General features: G+C 39.8%; 1 protein-coding gene across 2 annotated transcripts in view; it reads left to right on the forward strand.

Annotated features, from left to right (window-relative positions):
• Nucleotides 1-21,414, forward strand: part of pik3c2b (phosphatidylinositol-4-phosphate 3-kinase, catalytic subunit type 2 beta) — a 60,377-nt gene that overhangs the window by 10,594 nt on the left and 28,369 nt on the right. For both annotated transcript variants that reach the window (XM_053652599.1, XM_053652600.1), the window contains exons 2-11: nt 132-991; nt 1,252-1,352; nt 2,961-3,121; nt 8,190-8,310; nt 10,601-10,712; nt 15,463-15,542; nt 15,903-15,966; nt 16,909-17,055; nt 17,361-17,394; nt 19,457-19,652. In XM_053652599.1, coding sequence (XP_053508574.1) covers nt 233-991; nt 1,252-1,352; nt 2,961-3,121; nt 8,190-8,310; nt 10,601-10,712; nt 15,463-15,542; nt 15,903-15,966; nt 16,909-17,055; nt 17,361-17,394; nt 19,457-19,652 — 1,775 coding nt within the window. In that variant the 5' untranslated portion in view covers nt 132-232. The remainder of the gene's footprint in view (nt 1-131; nt 992-1,251; nt 1,353-2,960; nt 3,122-8,189; nt 8,311-10,600; nt 10,713-15,462; nt 15,543-15,902; nt 15,967-16,908; nt 17,056-17,360; nt 17,395-19,456; nt 19,653-21,414) is intronic.

Below are 21,414 nucleotides of genomic sequence, written 5' to 3' on the forward strand. Positions count from 1 at the left end.
TATGCGTTATACTGGTGAGCACTTCCTGTTATGGACGAGGTATGTAATGCCAGGCTAAATTATGTGTTCTAGACAAAGGGATGTGAATAGTCAACTGTTAATACCCTTTTTGCTCTCCTATCTCTCAACAGGGCTCAATGGTTCTGCTGTGGATTTCATAGAGGCCTTTTCTCCCTCCAAATCCCCTTATTTTTTAACCACCCAGCATAGGGGCATCGCTCCCTACAGGATCATGTCTGCAGCACAGACACAGAATGACAACGAGCAGCGCTGGAGCTGCCTGGAGTCTCTGGGTCTAAGTCCCAGAGAGCTGGTACTGGCTGAGGCTTTGCAGATGGAGTATGATGCACTCTCTCGACTTAAACAGGACAAAGATCCCAGTGGTAGTGGGGAGTCTGAGAGAGGCAAGACCATGCCATCCAGAAATACACAATCTAGACGTATCCCCAGCCCACCTGGGACAAACTTGCGCCAAGGGCTATCAGGGTCTGATCCAATTCTCAACCTCATCCAGCCTGGAGTTTCCAGCCCATCGAGATCGAATGTAGATCCGCATGGCTATAGCAAGGAGCCCCTCTATATCCTGGAGAATCCTGGAAAGAACGATTATGAGTGGATGACTGAAGGGCCTTCAAAGGGGTTGCCACCCCCGGATGAACCTCCTCCAGCGATTCCACCAAGGAATCCAATACCTCAACCAGACTCGTTCCACCTCTGCAGGGGTTCAGCTCCCAGAGATGTGAACCTGTTCAGCCCTGAGGTGGATCAACCCAAGCTTCCCTCTGGAGAAACTATGAACTATGACAACTTGAACGACTCCCTTATGAGGCTCAGTAGTGGTAGGCAGTCACCTAGGCAACAAAAAGTTAATTCCAACCAATCTGGGAAGCCTGTGGCTCGCAGCAAGACGCTACCCCCTCAGGTGCCACCTCGCACTTACTTGCCTGTGCAAAAGGGTGTCAGAAACAACCGCAGGGTGTCAGTTGATCCGGTATGTACTACAGAGAAATAATGTTTCTAGCGGCAGTGTCAGATTTGGTACCTGATTCGATATTCATATAACAGGTTATAAATGAGATTTACTGGGTTCACTGTTTTGCTGGTTAAGTAAGAGTTAATTGTTAATAAAGTCTTCATAATTATAAACACTGGACATGTAACTCCTTAGACTAATTATTTCTGTAACATATGTATTTTATTGTGAATAGTGGTGCAAGAATTAGGACTGAGTTTTATTTTCCTGTCATGCAGGTGTCGCTTCGTTCCAGACTCAATGGTTTTGGCTATGAGCTCTTCCAGGTTTCTGAGGAGCGTGATGAGGAGGTGGCTGCCTTCTGTCATATGCTCGACGTGTGAGTTCTCTATGCTCACGTCCTTTATACAACTTGTAAAAGAAAAAAGAATGTTAACATTCAAAATAATATACTACTATGTCAAATTATCACAATCTATGGTTATGTAATATTTTTATATAATCAGTAAGGCTGCAATAATTAACTGATACAATCAATAATAATCAATGATTAAAATAATCGGCAACGAATTTCATTATGGATTAGTCGGGTCTGTGATGTCACTGTGGATAACCCTTGTCAGTGACTACATATCACATTGGAGAAAAACACATTTCTATGAATAAAACTCATCTGAGAAACATCAGAGGTCACAGAGTAAGCTGCTGTGGGGAAAATTTCACGATCCAGGTCGTCCAAAACATGAGTGTTATATATTAAGCTCTTCAAACAAACTCGTAAGTGTATTAACGTGGCTTGTCGTGTCAGATGCTGCGACAGATGTGTGTACTGTTTAATGTTTTCCAGACATGTTTTCTTCAGCGCAGAAATGACACTTATATCCTTATCTGTAAATGTTAGAAGTTCACACCAGTATTTACATTTTACATGAAGGCTCATTCTGACAGCGAGTGACTCTCCATTAAACTTCACTGAATGAGTGTGAGTCCACACATGTGCGTCAATCAAACATCGCGCAGTAGAAAGGAAGCGCAGTAACTCTGACTAAAATATTCATTTTTGATCAGATATGTAGTTTGATGTTATATTTAGCGATATTTAGAAACAAAAGTAATTGTGTTTTTATGAGAGCAGTAACTGTAATGGGATTAGAACATGTAATGGTATATAAATGTAAGAAGTGTCATATATTTACAGAAAAAAGTAACATGTTCAGGTGTTCAGATGAGTGAATGTGTGTTACTGCTGAACATTCAACCTCTTACCAGTTAACACTTAGTTTGTTTAGATTTTTTTGCATTTTTAATAGTGATTTAGCTTCTGTGGACAATCAGTTTTTTTTTGTTTGTTTGTTTTTGTTTTTTTCCAAAATATAATGTTCATATTTTAAAAAATCCTTTACACAAATGCACAAAAACCTGTCGAATCAAATACCACTTTCATAGCAAAACAAAATAAACCAGTACATTTTAAGTTGAACTTGAAAGCAGTGAAATCAAAGCTGTGATTTTTTTTTTTGCTTGGAACAACAAGCATAACTACCATTTCATGAAACTACCCTTTCAAGAGAATGAAGATGTGGTTACAGTATTACATAGTGAAGACTAAACTGAAACTAGATATACCACATTTGCAGATATAAAAATGTATGGTATCATGTCAGACATACTCTATAGGCTAACATAAATGGAAGTAATGTGAAAAAATTTTAAGATTATATCAAGATAATCAGGAGTCAGTTATATTATTATCAGGGAAACCTAATTCAGTACAAGTTTTTGAAATCATTCATGATGCGTTTTACTAGTTTTACAGTTTTTTTGAGTGTGCTTTAATTCATGGCTTCAGTAGGCACTGCCATTTAGATCAGTGATCTTAAAAAAAAAAAAAAAAGGATATTTTTATGCAGCACAGTGGGCATCCTCCTTTAATGATGTCAGCGTTGTCCAGTATGATGTTTTCTGAGTGTAGTGTTGGTGTGTGCAGGTTGCGCTCGGCTTACCCATGCACAGACCGCTCTAAGAACGCGGGGTTTGTGTGGAGCCTATGTGTGGCACAGGAGGAGCTGCAGCAGGGGCTCGGGGTCAGCATAAAGGTCACAGTCATTGGCGAGCACATCCGAGAGCCACTCATCTTCACCTGTGATGGTAAGCCAGAGTGTACTGACATTCAGTATGTTTAGAGTATGTTTATAAAATAATGTGATTGTTGACAGAGTAAGGTTTGGCAATTATTCAATCAAAGTTTTGAGTCAGTCAACAATTTAATTTTATTTCTACAGTAACATGTTGGGCTGTAGCATTCCAATTTTCCAATCTATACATTATGCATGGAATAAAACACGAAGGAGTATGCCGTTATAGGAAAATAATCAATGCCTGCGTAGTCTGATGTGGCTCGATGTGAAGTTGAGGGCCATTAATTCCCCAACATTGATTATTTTTCCTGTAAATGCAGTTGTGAAAATAGTTCCAGCTGCAAGGCAAATCACAAGTTTATATCAATTTTTTGGTTCCAATGCACAATCATTTCTATAATAACAGCTTCCACAGCAACTTTTATGGTGGATCCTCCACATAAATGGATTATGATGACGTTTTCTGCGAGCATTTCTGTAAGGAGTCTCCATTGTCAGCACTTTGTAACAGTTAAAGGTAAAGCTGTTCCTTTTAGATTTTAAGGCACAGAGAAGTCTTCAGGAACTAACTTTCATAAAAATAAATTTAAAAAATTGTTGTGTTATACGAGGATTAAAGCACTTTGAGACCTGCTGTTATTGGAATGTAATCAATGTTGGGGTTGGATGGATCCAGTAGAGCTGTGGGACAAATGGTATAAAATATAATACATTTCCAAGATTCGTTGAGTTATGAATTTCTTGGTTGGTTGGAAGCACAATTAAGTTGATACTGACTACTAATGTGCCAGCTCCCAAAGTAAATATTTATTTTTAAAGTAGATAAATTGCACATATTACTGTCTCTCTTTTTTTTTTAGGTCCAGAACAGTTTTTATATATCTGCTTAAGTTAAGTTCAGGTTCATGCAAAAAAAGATATCCGATTAACAGTTGTTAATCTGATATCTGAAAATTGTTGTGAAAAACCTACTTGGCTAAATCCAAGCATGGCTTTAATTTGATTTATGATCTGTAATGTGTTGTTTACCGGGTAAACTTGAATAACGTGATAGATGTCACTATGAGAATTAGTGTTCATGTAAGTGTGCTCATTGAAGCAGCTCTGGAAAATTTGGTTAGGTGCTGGCCTGGAGAACCCATGCACTGCCATTGTTGCTGTTCTCTACTACTGGCTTGATATCCTCCTGAGAATTTGTGTCTGGTGTATTAGATCCCCCGGTAGGCAGCTCAGGAAACAACTGTGATGTGTCAGTTTAATAGGCCTTAGGTTTATGATTGACAAAACTTGTCAAACCGGTTTTTAAAAAATATATTTTATACATATACACACACACACACACACATACATATCAAAATGTACATAGCTTGAAGAGCTGTGCACCGTCCTACATTGCCTTGCAAAAGTAATCACCCCCTTGGCATTTTTCCTATTTTGTTGCCTTACAACCCCCCAAGTCAATATTTTGTAGAGCTACCTTTTTCAGCAATTACAGCTGCAAGTCACTTGGGGTATGTCTCTATAAGCTTGGCACATCTAGCCACTGGGGTTTTTGTCCAGTCCTCAAGGCAAAACTGCTCCAGCTCCTTCAAGTTGGATGTGTTCCGTTGATGTACAGCAATCTTTAAGTCATACCACAGATTCTCAATTGGATTGAGGTCTGGGTTTTGACTAGGCCATTCCAAGACATTTAAATGTTTTTCCTTTAAACCACTTTGTTGCTTTATCAGTATGCTTAGGGTCATTGTCCTGCTGGAAGGTGAACCTCCATCCCATTCTCAAATCTCTGGAAGACTGAAAAAGGTTTCCCTCAAGTATTTCCCTGTATTTAGCACCATAAATCATTCCTTCAATTCTGACCAGTTTCCTAGTCCCTGCCGATGAAAAACATCCCCGTAGCATGATGCTGCCACCATCATGCTTTACTGTGGGGATGGTGGTTTGTGGGTGATAAGAACTGTTGAGTTTGTGCCATACATATCGTTTTCCTTGATGGCCAAAAAGCTCAATTTTAGTCTCATCTGACCATAGTACCTTCTTCCATTTGTTTGGGGAGTCTCCCACATGCCTTTTGGCAAACAGCACGTGCTTATTTTTGCTTATATTTTTCTTCAAGCAATTGCTTTCTTCTGGTCACTCTTCCGTAACGCCCAGCTCTGTGTAATGTACAGCTCAAAGTGGTCCTATGGACAGATACTCCAATCTTTGCTGTGGAGCTTTGCAGCTAATTCAGGTTTAACTTTGGTCTCTTAGTTGCCTCTCTGATTAATGCCCTCTTTGTCTGGTCCGTGATTTTTGGTGGGTGGCCCTCTCTTGGCAGGTTCGTTGTGGTGCCATATACTTTCTATTTTTTAATAATGGATTTAATGGTGCTCCGTGGGATGTTCAAAGTTTTGGATATCTTTTTTTTTTATTATTATTTTTTTATAACCCAACCATGATTTGTACTTCTCCACAACTTTGTCCCTGACCTGTTTGGAGAGCTCCTTGGTCTTCATGGTGCCACTTGCTCAGTGGTGTTGCAGACTCTGGGACCTTTCAGAACAGGTACATATATACTGAGATCATGTGACACTTAGATTGCACACAGGTGGATTTTATTGAACTAATTATGTGACTTCTGAGGGAAATTGGTTGCACTAGATCTTATTTAGGGGCTTCATAGCAAAAGGGGAATACGTATGCACGCACCACTTTTCCGTTTTTAATTTTTTTTATAATCTTTAAAAACCAGTTATTATTTTCATTTCACTTCACCAATTTGGACTATTTTGTATATGTGCATTACATGAAATCCAAATAAAAATCCATTTAAATTGCAGGTTATAATGCAACAAATAGGGGTGCCAAGGGGGTGATTCCTTGTGCAAGGCATTGTATCTATGCAGCAGAAACATTTGGCCAGGACTAGAGACTCTCATCTGATAGACTGCAAGGGCTTTCAGCTCTGAATCCTCTTAATGAAATTACAGTGGAAGGAAAGTGTGCCAGCCATCTGTTTTGTGTTTTCAATTAAAATAGCCAACTTTTCATTCAACCCGCTAAAACGAGCACACACACAAATATGCCTACACAAGCAGAGAGGGCTGGATTAGTTTGAGACCTTCTTACGTGAAAGTCTCATACAAACTAGGGCATATTTACAGAAATACAGAGTACAACAATCAGATCAGCAAGCCTAAAGCATGTTGTTACCTAGTTGTTAAATTGATTACAGCTTATTTTGGCAGAGACGCGTCTCTCTGTGAACTTGGTGATCCATCCTCCACCCCTTCCTGTCAGTGGAGTGTATTTGCTCAGTGCACTTCATGAGTCATGCCTGTGTTTATGATTGGAAGGTGGCCTTTCCTGAGTAAGCAGGAACAAACCAAGGAACCTGTACATTCTCTTTTATTTTGTCTTATCTCAGATTGTATATCCATGTGGATATACAGTTATTATATTTGTAGGTGGTTATTATATTTGTATCCGATCAGATGGCCTTTGCTTGATTGTGTAAGAATCAGTGTTCGGAAAAAGGCACTTGTAGTTCTGTTATTTTTAAGAAATTTGTTGGATGTGGGAAAGAGGAAAATGGAGATTTAAAAAGAAAAAGAGAGAGAGAAACCTTTTTTTCTATCTGTCTAATCGCAGATATAATTGTAAAAAAAATATGGATGGTCCATTTATTCTCTTTTGTATTTTAAATGGGATGAAATGCTTTTTCATCCCAGAGTTTTTGAGTGTAAGATATTTACTGGCTTGTTCCAGATTGCTGGCTAGCAGTTCTGTGTAAATGGAGCAGATGGTTAAGTGTGTATGGACAGGAAAAGCCATGCTTGTGGCACCAATTGGAAACTTCTATCGATTAAACAGAGTCTGTATTGCAGACTGGCATAATACATTCACCGTCCACTTTAATAGGAACACCTGTACACCTGCTCATTTATGCCGTTATCTGTATCTGCATGATTTTATGCAATGTGCTGCAGCGACATGACTGAATGATTGGGTAACTGCATAAATAAGAAGGTGTGCTGGTGTTCCAGTTAAAGTGAACGGTGAGTATATCTCTCTATATACTCTCTAATCCCCCAATCAGTTTTTCCTGTCTGTTGATATGATATTGTGCAGTGTTAGACATCAGACCGATAGAGGTTATGCATTGACGTCACTTTCACACCTGAACACACCCCCTTGGCCGGACTGAGTGGCAAAACGTCCAGTAAAATGGCTGGTTTTAATAGGGGAAGCTGCGAAAACGCTAATATAACTCACGAATATCAGCTTAAATTAAAGGCAGTTGGACTCGACAGTAACCCTTACAACTTGCCCAAGAACCTGTGGTCCATGGATATTGGCATGTGGCCAGAAATCGGTTCTCCCGACACTTATATGTACCTGAATTCGACACTATAGAAATACAGTAAGCAAAACCTGAAGGCATACAAAAGCCTTGACGCTTGGTCCCGTCTTCAAGGCAGGATATGTTGGAGCAATTAAAGTTACAAGAACACCAATAAACATTCAGGTTGTATGTGGACAGGTATGTACAAATATTTTTATTTTATTATATAATTTTATCTGCCAAACCGTAAGCTAGCTAGTCCTAGTTTTTTTGTAGCGAACACTGCTTCCACTTACTAACGTTATATATTGGTGAAGGTAAAACACAGTCAGAGAATGAATGAGCCCCCATTGAAACCTTGGATAGCTGCAGAGATGACAGGGACAGTTTTCACAGGCCATTGTAAATGTATGGCAGGACTTGGAAAGACATGTTCGCATGTAGCAGCGCTGATGTTTGCAGTTATATCTTGAGTGAGTATGTGGGATGACACCTTGTTAGCACAGTCAATAGCACACCAGCTTTTTCCCATTTTAGATGCATTTTTTCTGTGTAAAGTACACTAATGCCTCCGCTCAGTCTTTTTGCCACTTAGTGGGCGTGACCGCGGCGAGTTCCGGCTGCTGTCACGTCACATGCATACCCTCTATTGATGAAGCCTTTCCAATTACTGGAAAGACGGCATCGGTATAATCTGAATTATCCAGCTGCCTTAAAACCTCTATTGAAAAATCCTCTTCTGGTTTCTCAGGTTCATCCACCATTGAGCTGCTGATATACCAGACCTTGTGCTATGCCCATGACGACCTGGACCTAATCGATGTGGACGACTACCTGATGAAAGTGTGTGGCCAAGCCGAATATCTCAACAAGTAAGAGCTACAAGTGAACTCCAAGAAGTGGCAGTGCAGCATCTGCAAAACCAGCTTCGTTTTGTGTATTTCAGGAACTTGGCACTGCACTTTCTTTTCTCAGTTAAAAAAAAGTGAAAGCATTTGTTAGGGCTGCACAGTATATTTGCTGATGATAGTTATGGCAACATTGGCCTTGGAATATTGCAGAAGCATGCATTAGAAATGAACTAATTGTTTTGACTGATCTCAGAAGTTCCAGGTATGTTCTCTGATAAAGCATGGTATTGGTGCGATAAAAGCAAAAGTTAATAAGAAAAAAGAAAGATGACTGAAATTCCACCTCCACAACTGAAAATGATACTCCACCTCCCTATAAATTCCTGCTGCTCATTTTCATTCCTCGAGCTGGAGCTTTCACACCCACCATCTATGTCACCTTCCTATTATTCGCTGACTCCTACCGAAGATCTTAGTGGGCTTCCTGGCTGTTTAGTGCAAAGTACAGCTGCCCAGATCTCCAGCCTGAGTTCTCGAAGTCCTTCCCACCCAGTTACAGTTTCATAATCACTCTCTACACCAGAAGTATTCAACTAAAATTTGTAAAGCTCCAGTTATATGAAATTCCTTGCTTACAAAGGTAAGGAGAATCAGCTATCCTGAGTGAATGATGACAACGATCACCTTTTAATGTTTAAGTGAATAGTTTATGGTTATAAATAAGACAATTCGAGGTGGTTATGTTTTGGTCCGTAGTGGCACTTGACTAATGCCACAGAAACGACGTGTGGTTTGAACTTGATGCGGGAGAATAAGTGCATACGTTTCCGTCCCTTGTTTTTCTCAATGACTGGAGCTAATCTATGGTCCATGAGCTTCCTGTATCTAAATAATGTACGTAAATGGCAGTGGTAGCGCAGTGGTTACAACGGCCTGCTGATCGGAAGCTTTTGAGTTCAAGCTGCTCAGTTGTATAAATGAGATAAATGGAAGTCACTCTGGATAAGAGCGTCTGTCAAATGCTGTAAAAAAAAAAAAAAAAAAATTTCCTAGTGATTGGCTGCAACATGCCACAACAGAAGATTTACAAATGGTGCAATGGTTTAGAGTTGCTGAATGATGTTGCTGAAAGTTTGGCACCAGGCCATGCAGAGGCCTCCTGTAATGCCTTTCCATTGCCATCATGGCACCCAGACCTCTCTCTTTCCCCTCTCCCCTGTGGCTATAATGCCCACCTCACACTGGGCACAGAGGCCTGGGCATCCAGCCCAGATCTCACTCAATGTTTAGAAAAAAAAAACACACAAAAAGTATGTGTACTGGGTCAGTCATGAAAAGTAGTTCCTAGACAATGTAACAAGTGACGTGTTATATAGGCAGTTTCTTTCCTTGTCAGTGTTTGCTGCCAGCGCTGTGGCCGGAAGAAGGGGGGATTCCGAAAGAAAAGCGCCTGCTTAGTGGTTTGTGGTACAAATAGTTGTCATTCAACTAAGAGCCCCTCAGAAGAAAAAAACCATTAAAAAAAACTTGCTGTGCTTATTTCTGTGGTTGCATAAAACCACAGTGGGTTTCCTCGAAAATGCGACAACCTCTATCCAGCCATGTAATTCTTAATGTGTTCATATTTGCTCTGATTGGCTGGTGGGCCGACCAGTGTGGTTGAGAGCAATCCCTGACTGAAACGTATTACACAACTTAACAGCAACGTAAATCAACCTGTCATAGTGCATAGAGTACAATAGCAAGTGGTATGTGTGACTGTGTGTAAGAGTTGGATGTTTTTGCTAAGGGCGCAGCTGGCCGGAAATGTGTCTCGTCACGATAACCTTGAACTTGTGCAAAGTGGGAGGGACTTCCTCTGTGTAGCACTGTTATTATTCCACCAGTGTTGACGACAGAATCAAGTAGCCTGCTTTTTAATGAGATTAACAATAAATCATGGTGTTAACTGCTGGTAGTAACTAACAGTGGAATGCAGAAAAACGTCAGCGATTGTAAAATGTTATAGTTCAGTGGCTATGGATGGGGGAAATAGGTTGTGGTTTTCGAAACAACACAGATAAAATCATATTTCAACTTCACTCATTTGAATGGCAAATCAAGTTCTTGTCAAAGCTAAACATAGTGCAAATTTATTTGTGTATATTAGGATGACAGTATCGTTTAAAAAATACACTAATAATTGTTTCAGTTTATGACTTTTCACTGCAAATGTTTCATATGATTTTTAGGTTTCACAAGGGACACACAAAGATTCAAAGAGCTTTTTTGCCTCTCTCTCTCTCTCTCACTCTCTCTCTCACTCCCTCAGCTCTCAGACCTTGGCTGGGCTTGAATACATCCAGCAGTGTCTGAAGTTTGATTGGGACATCAAGCTTTTCCTCACTAAGAGAAGCTCTGTTAATATGGAGTTAGCCCGCACTGTGAGTACCACAACACAGCACATTTTCTTGAGACCTGAGTTTGCACAAGAGCCATCACAGTATTGAAAACATAGAGTAGGGAGGGGAATGAGAACTCCCTGTAAGGGGTGGGTGCGGGGGATATTGTTGCCCCCGTCCCAACTTTTTTGAAACGTGTTGCAGCCATCAAATTCAAAATGACCTTATTTTTTTTTCTTAAAATGGTACATTGACTCATTTTAAACATGTTATGTTTTGTATGTTCTATTGTGAATATCATATGGGTTTATGAGATTTGCAAATCATTGCATTCTGTTTTTATTTACATTTTACACAGCGTCCCAAATTTTTTGGAATCAGGGTTGTAGAGCAGTACCGATAGCCACTCGGGCCTGTAAATGTAAAAGTGCTGTTAAAGTAGCTTTTTATGCGCAAACAAAAACATGCTTTCACGGTGGCGTGTATGTATATTGTCCCCCACTTTGCATGTTAAATGTGCAGAGCTGGGAAATAATGTTATTACTTGCATATTACCACAAATAACTTTCAAATGACAACTTCTAAGGCACCATGACCACAGCATAACTCTTCTTTTTTTCTTCATGGTGTAATAGAGATTGTGTTGTTACAGAAACGAAAGACAGGACAATATAAAAGTAAAATATAGTATAAGCCGCTTCAAGATAAACTCAAACTCAGGAAATACATAAGTGGTATGTGAGAGAGAGGTCCGTAATATTACTTTACTACATTAATTCTAAGACAATCGTAATGTATAATAACAAGTATTTATAATGGTAACCCAAGTGTTTGCTTGCTGAAATGATCAGATGTATAATGACAATGAAACGTAAAGCACACGATTGTCGATGCACCAGAAGACACAAAAACAATATAGGGTAAAATGTGCTAACTATATAGCTTGCTCATTTAACCATGCTGTTTTTATGGTAGGCCTTATATATCAGGGTGCATAGACTGCTTAAACCTTCCACATGGTGTTTTGTGATTAGATATAGATAGGCAGCTGTGCTATACTGGACAAATGTTACACGTGTGTATATATGTCAGAGTTTCCATTAGCTAGTAAATTATTATTTTTTTTGATCGTTAAAAGTTCAAAATGTCCGATAAAATAAAAAATTGTCAGACATAATGTCCGTTACAAATAATAACAAAGTACGTTCACAATTACACATCTAAATAAGGTCTCGGCGCAAATATTTTTCTCAAGTTTCTCCTGTAACGTGTACTCGGATATATTTCAATTGATTTGATTTGACTTGTCATTATTATATTGCTGTAACACTTCTAGGTTGGGTCGGGAATAAGGAGGCAGGCTGATTACAACTCAAAAGGCCTTTTTATTCTCTCTGTTTTTACTTTCGCTTTTTAGCGGACTCATTCAACCACACACACACACACACACACACACACACACACACACACATCTCTGTGATGGTCGGCTCTCTATCTCACTCATGCTCGTCACTGAAAGCACAGACAGACGTACATAAATAAACTCTGGCTAATCCAGCACAGGTGAGTACGCATTGCCTGCCAATTCGGCCCACCTCCTCTTCGTGCACAGCTGATGCTCGACCATGCCCCTCAGCCACAATCGTAGATACTGTGCATAGTCCAAAATGTTAGTGTGTATGTGGTTTTTTTTCGCCCCCCCCCCCCCCCCCCCAACCAGTTGCTCAGACAGACTAGCTTGTTCACAGTTTCAGATAATAGAGCTGACCTCTTCTTCTGCAGAATGTGGACTGCCAAAGAGAACATTCTCTCACATGGCACTGTTGAGGAAGGTATAGCCAAGTACCTTTTTGCCATATGGCCAGCTTACCATATGTACCTGCTTGTGATGACCACTACTGTAGTGGACATGTTTCTATTCTGTCACTCTCTAGAGGTACAAGGCACCAGTACCTCATCTGACTCTGATCCCATCATTAGGAGGGCCATCTTCTTCATTGGTGGCTCTGGCTCCACTTTTTTTCCAGAGGTCTGTGGTGTAGGTTCTCCATCCTTCAGCATCTCACTCAGCTTTTGCCACACCTCTCCCTTCTCTGCTCTAGGCAAGCACCTAAGCTCCTTGAACCTAGTGTCTAGAACGGTTGCTACCTTTAACCACCACAGGTTTGAGTTCTTCTTTTGCCCGTTAAGGTTCTTTGTGAATGCAGCCTTGAAGTGCGCTATGTAGGCAGGGTCAACATCATTGTACGCAGGAGATGACATGGTGCAGGTAGCACCACGGAGCAGGATACATACTTTTCACCACCTAGGAGCTCAGTGATGTACCTACAGTGCAAACAGAGCACCAAAGAATTGACTTAATGACTACCGTTTTCATTCAGATGGTATCTGTTTAGGGTACAGGCCTTAAATGATGTCCTAGATGATCTGAATGATGTATTGAAGCCGCCAGTCCTGAACTATGTTGATTAGTCTGCAGTCTGTGGCGATCCATTTAGCGATTGCACTAGTTAACTTTGCTGTTGTCATTTTGTTGACAAACTTGCCCCGGCTGCACTCCGCCAATGTCGTTTGACAAGCATGGCTTGTTGACCCTGTCTCATGGTGGCAGAGAACAAAACACAAATATGAAAACAAGATAACAAATCCGAAAACAAAACAAAAAATTATAAACACATGAACAAATCCGAAAACACATTAACAAATCAGACAAAACGGAAAAGGTAGGTATATTTTCTGACTGAATTACTTACCGCTGATTGGACGACACATCTGTCAATCAAGACATACAGGAAGTACAGCAGGCTGCGGCACTACACCAGTACTGGAAAGTCAATTCGTGTGCTCGTGTGTTAATATGTTTTGTCCGTACTGCGGTTAAAATAAAAATTTAGCAAATCTATGGCGTGTCCTCTGATCTGTCCCCTGTGGGTTAAGTTCTTGCAGCAGCTGCATAACATCATGTTTTACATGCAGCTTGCGTTTCTGCTGAAGCGCTAACCACATTGTCCGGTAGGCGAACAACGGTCCTGGTCCACACAGCTCTGCTCTTATAGCATTCCTTACTTCATTTAATGGGGAATAATATTTTTCTGTCTAAACAGACCTGCGTCCTTTAGGTGTGATTTTAGAGAGTGCAAGCTAATCTTTGTCATGGTATGTTAACAGCATATCCAAAATCACGGCATTTGAATTTCCTTCCTCAAAGTAGCGCTTAATAAATTCCATTTTCTCATTTCTTGCCAATATAAACTTTATTTTCTAACATTAAAGTTTCGCTATGGACAAAAAATGCTTTAACGTAAACACAGAAGTCCACTAATGTACAAGAAAAAAAGTTGTTTATAATTTCTTACTTCCTGTATATCTTGATTGACAGATGTGTCGTCCAACCAGCGGTAAGTAATCCATTTGCAAAATATACCTACCTTTTCCGTTTTTTCTGACCTATTAATGTGTTTTCGGATTTATCGTTGTGTTTTGCACTTCTCGGCCACCGTAGTCTCAGCACTAGCATCTTTGCTAACATCAGCAAAAATGTGTTTCGCCCGAAGATAGTACTTCAAACTTGTCGTGCTTCAGTGGAAGGACAGTTCATTACTGCAATAAGTGCACACAACTTTGGTTTTATCAAAGCTTCCATATAGCGAAACTTGACATTCAGCAGGGTGGACACTGTCTCCTCTGTCGTCATATTACTCGGGTTTGCCGTGCTCTTATCGCACAAAGCTAGATAACCATCCGTGCTGTGATAATGGGAAGAAGTTGGGGTCAAACTTGATCAAATAATTAATTGTTGGCTTTTTTAACATATTTAGCAGAAATTACTTCTTGTAGGTGTTTTTCATAATTGTCCACCAGGCTTGCTAAAATGTTTGACCACTCTTCCATGCAATATTCTTTCAGTTGCAAGATGTTTGAGGATTTTCTAGCATGTACTACCCCTTTCAAATCCCCCCACAACATTTCAATGGGATTAAAATCCAGGCCTTGTCTAGGCCATTCCATTACCCTTCATTTCTTCTATTTTAGCCATTCCTTAGTGTGCTTAGGATCATTATCCTGTTGAAAGGGTCCACTTTCAGTTCAACTTCAACTTTCGTACAGATGGCCTCACGCTATCTGACAACACTCTTTGATATGATGCAGAATTCATTCATAGTTGATACAGTAAATGCAAGTTGTTCAGTCCCTGAGGCAGCGAAGCAACTCCAAACCACAACATTTCCACTACCATGCTTCACAGTTGGTATGAGGTGCTTCTCCTGAAAAGCTGTCTTTGGTCATTGCCAAACATGTCCGCTATTACTGTGATCAAACAACTCTAGCTTTGATTCGTCTGTCCAGAGCACATTATTCCAAAGGAATGGTCTTTGCCTATATGCTCACTGGCAAACTGTAGTCTTGCAAAAGCTTTTTCCTGGCACGCCACAAATGCAGGTCAAATTTGTGCAATCCCTTTCTGATTGTAATTGCATGCACTTTGACACCAACAGTTGCGAGACTTACTAGCAGATCCTGTGATGAATTTTGGGGTTCAAAATGTCGATTTTATGTGTGATTGGATAGTGTATCAACTTTATAAATAGGCACTGTTTCAAAGAGGATCGAATGTTTGCTTGTCCAAATATGTAAAAAAAAAAAAAAAAAAAAAAAAAAGCCAACAATTTCCATAGGGTGTACTTATTTTTTTCACATGACGTTGTGTATATATAATATATAAGCAGATTTTAGAAGAAAATCTAACGGTGAATAATTTTTTTAATTGATTTTTTTTTAACTGTTTCTGCAGGTAGAGGATGATGAGATGCTGTCTTCCCTGAACCACAGCATCTTGCTGCAGGAGAGGCCCATCAAGCAGACTGTGACAAGGTGAGGGAAGGAAGAAGGATCAGTAATAAAAAAAATAAAATAAAAATACTTATGGCTCTCAGGTAGCACAACAGAGAAGTGCTCGCCCTATATTCTAGAGATTGCAAAATTGACCATGCTCTCTGGGTGGGACGGCATACTCTCTCGCTCCCCTGTCAATCACAGTAACACTATCCAATCATGGGCATCTGTGAGCACATGTATGAGAAAGAGGGCAGATAGCGCTTTATACTGCGAGTGTCATCCATGCTAGAGGGTGGGAATTGTCAAATGATCAAATTTGGCAGAAAATGTAAGGGGCTATAGGAGTATAAATGTCATCATTGTACCTAACATTTGACTTTGGTGGGTTTTTCACAGGGAGGCACTAACATTGCTTCTGGACACCTTTCATAATGAGGCAGAGTCTTTCGTATTATCAGAGGTAAGACGAGTTTGGCTTCATAACAAAACTCACTGCAGGTATCAAATCCTTATGGATCAATTAGAGCAAATCCTATAGAATGAAAATTAGGTGACTCTCTGATTACAGGGTTTTGGTGCAAGTGGAGCTGTTACAATACCCATAGAACTCAAGTCTGCTCAAATCTGATTGGCCAGAAGATGATTAATTTCCTAGCAGTGTTTGATATGTTATTACATTTCTAAAGTAACAGTTAATTCACAGGTACTCGTATGGCAGACGGTCTACATAAATGGATAAAAAAAAAAATTATTGTTCATATGGTGTCATTTTCTGTGAGGAGGCATTTATTTAGCATTTTTGGAAGGAGTCTCCAGTGTCAGCACTCTCAGAGATAAAGCTGTTCTTTTAGGTTTTCTTTACACTTCAGGGCGAAGTTCCTCTGTAACATAATCTGCATTTTCTGTCTTCTTTACCTCAAGAGAGGTGAAGGAAGAGGTTGATAAGCAAACTTTTAATAATATGTAATAAGAGATCATAGAAATTACACAGCTGTTTACAACATTAAAATGTAAATAGGGACAGAAAAATAGTATGATGTGATCTGTAATTATTTTTTTAAAAAAAACTTGGTGTTGACAAATTGCTGTGGTATAAGAGGAATAAAAAAAAAAACAAACTCGGGGACATGCTGTTATTGGAAAATAAGTTGCGATGTCGCCAAGGTTTTAGTTTGTTTATTTATTTATTTCCAAACAAAGGAGGTTACTGACAAAGTGGTACCCAACAGTATACAAATCAAGATATATAATGAAAGATTTGTATTATAGGTGCCAGTGGTGTGTATGTAATGTATATTGCATTTATATACATGATGAGTAAATCTACCTGCACCTCAACACTTCTAAAAATATAAAACCTCAACAAATATATATCTTTTTCTCTACTTCTCCCCGTCTCCAGGCCGAACTGCAGTTGCACGTGGAGCGCTTGGTTCAGTCCGTCAAGGCTCTGTGCAGCTCGCTTGCTGCTGTGGAAACACCCGACATCACCTCAGCCCTGAATCAGCTGCCTGCTTGCCCTTGCAGACTGCAGCCCAGAGTGCAGAAGGTGAACACACACATGCACACAGACACAAATATAAATACCTGTGGAAAATCCAACATGGATGAGCTACTGGAAAGCAGTGATGTATTGGTCTGCTGAGCTGCACGCTGCACTAGCACCATATTTCTGTTGGAGGCTCTATTATAAACAGCCATGCTGGTGTCGGCACAGCGTGCGAACACAGTGTACAGTCGAACGTCTTCTCTCATACTGTTAACCTTTTAAAGCCAAAACGCTAATGCTGCAGAAATTCCCCCCAGTGCAAGTCTCATCTGCTTTCTGACTGTCCGTGTGTTTCTGTTTCACAGGATGTGAGCGTGCTGGCGAAGAGAGAAAACCGAGGTACAGTTCCCATCATACCCAGAAGTTTGTGTGTCACGCTTCTGCTGTGACCTGCTTTTTAGAGACAGTATCACTATAGCCATTATTTTCTCATCACTGCTTAAAAATGAACATCGCAGTGATCTTTTTTTTCTTTATTATTATAGAAATACAGTTTTTGCACTACTCAATATATTAGCAACATTAGCAGTATAAACATAACTGGGAAATATTAGATTTTTTCTATTATAAACGGCGCCAAATAACGTTTAGTAAAATAAAACAAAAGCATTCCATCAGTTGATCATTTTGAAATTAAGCTTTCCTGTGTGGGAAATGTGGGGGGAAAACAGGAATATGCAGGCGGTCAGATTTAAGGGAACATAGTTTACTTAAAAATGTTAACTTTTTCATCAAAACATGATTTAATTGCTTATATTAAGTACGTTTATAATTACTTGTTTCAATTATTTAGAGTGAATAATCAATTCGGGTCGTTAAATGTTATCCAATTACGTTATGACATCTCATGAGGATTTTGGCACTGAAGGAAAGAAAGATTGTAACCGTGCAGCAGCACAGCTGTTGCTGTTTCACAATGCCAGCGACCCAGGTTGGATCTTGATCAAATCATGTTGTTGTTATGTAAACAAACTGTGTTGATGTAACTCAGTTTAATCAAGTGGAGCTGATGTACGTTAAATCACTGAGCCTTTTAGTTTTTCAGGGTACAAACAAATTATTACAAGCAAACCAACCGTTAGTATAAGATTAGCTAAGAAAGACTGCTTCAAAGCATGTATAATCAGGCCCTAGTGTTATTCACCAACAGAAATTTAGCAAATTAGAAATGTAGCTATTGCCTTTTATTCAAACTTCCATGTATAGAAGTCATTTGACCTTTTTTGAGTTTAAACGTCTGTGTATTATTCTGTGAAGTCTTGTTTCACTGATGATACTTAAATATAATTTTTTGTTTTGTTCTACTTTTAGTTTTTTTTTTTAGGAGTGTTTTTTTTGTGTGTGTGTGTGCGGCAATTCGTAGTCAGTGTGTGTTTGTGTGGAAAGACCTCCTGCTGCAAGGACGTCTGTCTTTACTGGGATAAACAGGAAGGATGCATGTCTGGCGTCAGGATGCACACTGTTCACCTTCCTCTTCTGTGCTTTACTCCATAAACATGTGCTGTATCTAAATGAGTCTTTATTTGTCCCAATAAATATGCACGGTTGCTAATCTGGAGGCAAATACACAGGTATTAGCCGTGATCAATAAAAATAATAATAATAATAATAACAATAATGTGTATGATTTCCTTAATAAATGTGTTATTTCTTTAAATAAATAACATCTAAAAATATAATAATAATAATTAAAAAAGTGCTGAATGGGCACAGTGGGTGTTGCTGCCTCACAGCAGGGTTCGATCCTGAGCCCTGGTTGTTGTTTATGTACAGTTCTGCTTGTTCTCCCTGCGTTCACGTATGTTTTTCACTGTTCTGTTTTTCTCCCCACTGGACTGACTACTCTAAACTGCCTCTAGCTATGAATGTGTCATGTGTGTGCATAGTGCCCTGCAATGGACTGGCAACCCATCCTAGTGCTTAATAATCATAATAATAATAATGTGCAAAATATACAATTGAGGGAATTTAAGACCAACCTATTTTGTATGTTCTGAAGAGCTTACGCGCACACACACACACATTCCTTTGGTCATATTTGTTCTAACTTAAACCATTCAATATAACCATGTTGTGTAATGTTTATTTAGCTACAAAAGTGTAGACTTTTTTTTTTTCATCGTTTGTTACATATTTCTTATAAGTACGCACAAACATTTGTGCATAAAGACTAGTTCCAAAAAGTGTATGCATGCTGTCTATACATGCTGATTGAAAGAAGACCGCTTGAAATCAAACTGTGTAGATTTGTGTGCGTGTGTGTGTGTGTGTGTGTGTGTGTGTGTGTGTGTGTGTGTGTGTGTGTGTGTTGTGCATCTACATCTTGAGCCAGTTGCAGGCCCATCAGTGTGTTTACATGGAAAAGTCTTTGACCTCTACTCTGTTCATGTTCCCTTTCCAGAGAAAATAGTTGAAAGGTTGACAGCTGCCATCTTGGATCTAGTGGAGCTCTACTGCAGCACATTCAACGCCAACTTCCACACGGCTCCACACAGCAGCCGGGCCACAGCACCAATCCAGGAGGCAGGCATGGTGACCAACGTATTGTCCTTCAACATTTATGCTGCCCACCGTGTCCCCATCACCTGGGCCGCCAGGTAACACAAACGCACACCAGCATTCATTAGCATTCCTAAAGCCGAGAAAATCATGTCACGAGCTTGACTGGCTCTTTTATTTAGAGAGGTGTTGAAGTTGTGCCTTTCATTTGCTTTAATGAAAAATAGTATCGAATTCTCGCCAGAGTTGCGATTTTCTCAGGGGTCAAATTGCTTTTGTGTGTTTTCATGCAATCCTTGAAATTCTACTTGGCTCATTAGTGTATTCCGTGTTGCGATTTGAACAAATTAAATAAAACTTCTATACTTCTTGTTAACTTCTATACTAACGATGTTGGCACACGTGAATCATTTTAAAATAACACCTCATTAGCAACAGTTGTGATGTTTATAATACATATACAAGGTTTAAATTAATACACACAGTGACTATGATGTAGAGACTTCCTGGAAAATCCTCCTCATTGATTTCCAAGTGGGAACCCTAGTAAGTATACTTATTTATTTAAAGCAAAGGAAGCAAAACCACAGAGGAAAGCTGGAGATAAAAGCGAACACTGCTCTGATACATTAACACACATACACACACAGATGTTCTGAGTTGCACATGGGATTACATGGTATTATGAGGTGCAGAGGGAACCCCTGAAAATGACAGCCCTTTTTGCTTCCTCTGAGCCTCCCAGTACACACACACACACACACACACACACACACACACACACACACAGACCTCACTGGGCTGAACATAATACATACACAGTGCTGAGTTCAATGCACACACGTATTGACAATGCATCGTCAGTAGTGCTTGGAAACAAATACTAACCATTGCCATAATCTTCCACACCCCCAGAATGGTTCAGCCCTGCCTTCTCCCCCTCCTACCATGTGAATAGTCTCTTCCACCCATTGCCCGGGATGGACCAATGTCCTTTGTCTCGCTCTGAAACTGATGCTGTTTGCATATGGAGCTGCCACAAAGGATGCAGCATGGGAACTCGCCATGACCTTTGACCCCTTTTGGAGGCAGGCTGGAGGGCAAGTCGGGGTGCTAAGCACCTGTGCAGTGGTGACGCACGCCATCTGGTGACTGGGCAGAGGAAAGGGTGGACAGGAAGTTCTAAATTAACTGAACGTTTGGCATCTATCTAGCTGTTCTGTATATTTCAGTCATCTGGCATTCCAGTTAGCTGGCGAATGTTATTGTTTCTATTTTGAACCACACTCTTGAGAGCCCTTTCCCTTTTAAAGACTTTTCCAGTACAAGAAACGGTGAAACGGTGATGGAAAGATGTTCCTCTGCTGGCACTAAATATTACACATAACCTATGCCCTCTGGAGTTTTCTTCAAAACCTAAAAAGTTCTCGTCTGTTTCCAGAAACAGAGATTCTGGGTCATGGAATGGCTGAAAAAGTGCACAGTACAAGTAGAATTGAAGCCTGATCCAATTGTTTGTTCTATATTTTTTTCATTACTTTATGATGCTAAATCACCATTACATTGCTTACAGTAGTTACCTTGTTCTGCCTGTTGACATGGTAGTCACAACTCTCTAACACATTAGAGAACCTATTGATCCACGTCTAGGCAAATCAGGTGCCTCTGCGCATTTATTTTTTGCAATAGGCAAATTTGCCTTTGATGGTATTCACATTTAGTGCCCATGGAATTGCATGCAAGAGGCTTGTATGATGCATTTAATTTCATTTATATAACTTATATCACTCCCATGTACTTTGGATTTGATCTCTGCCAGGCTTCTGACCTGATAAATTATCTAAAATTTATGTTTTGAGA

The sequence above is a fragment of the Ictalurus furcatus genome, chromosome 21, assembly GCF_023375685.1.
Source record: "Ictalurus furcatus strain D&B chromosome 21, Billie_1.0, whole genome shotgun sequence".
NCBI lineage: Eukaryota > Metazoa > Chordata > Actinopteri > Siluriformes > Ictaluridae > Ictalurus > Ictalurus furcatus.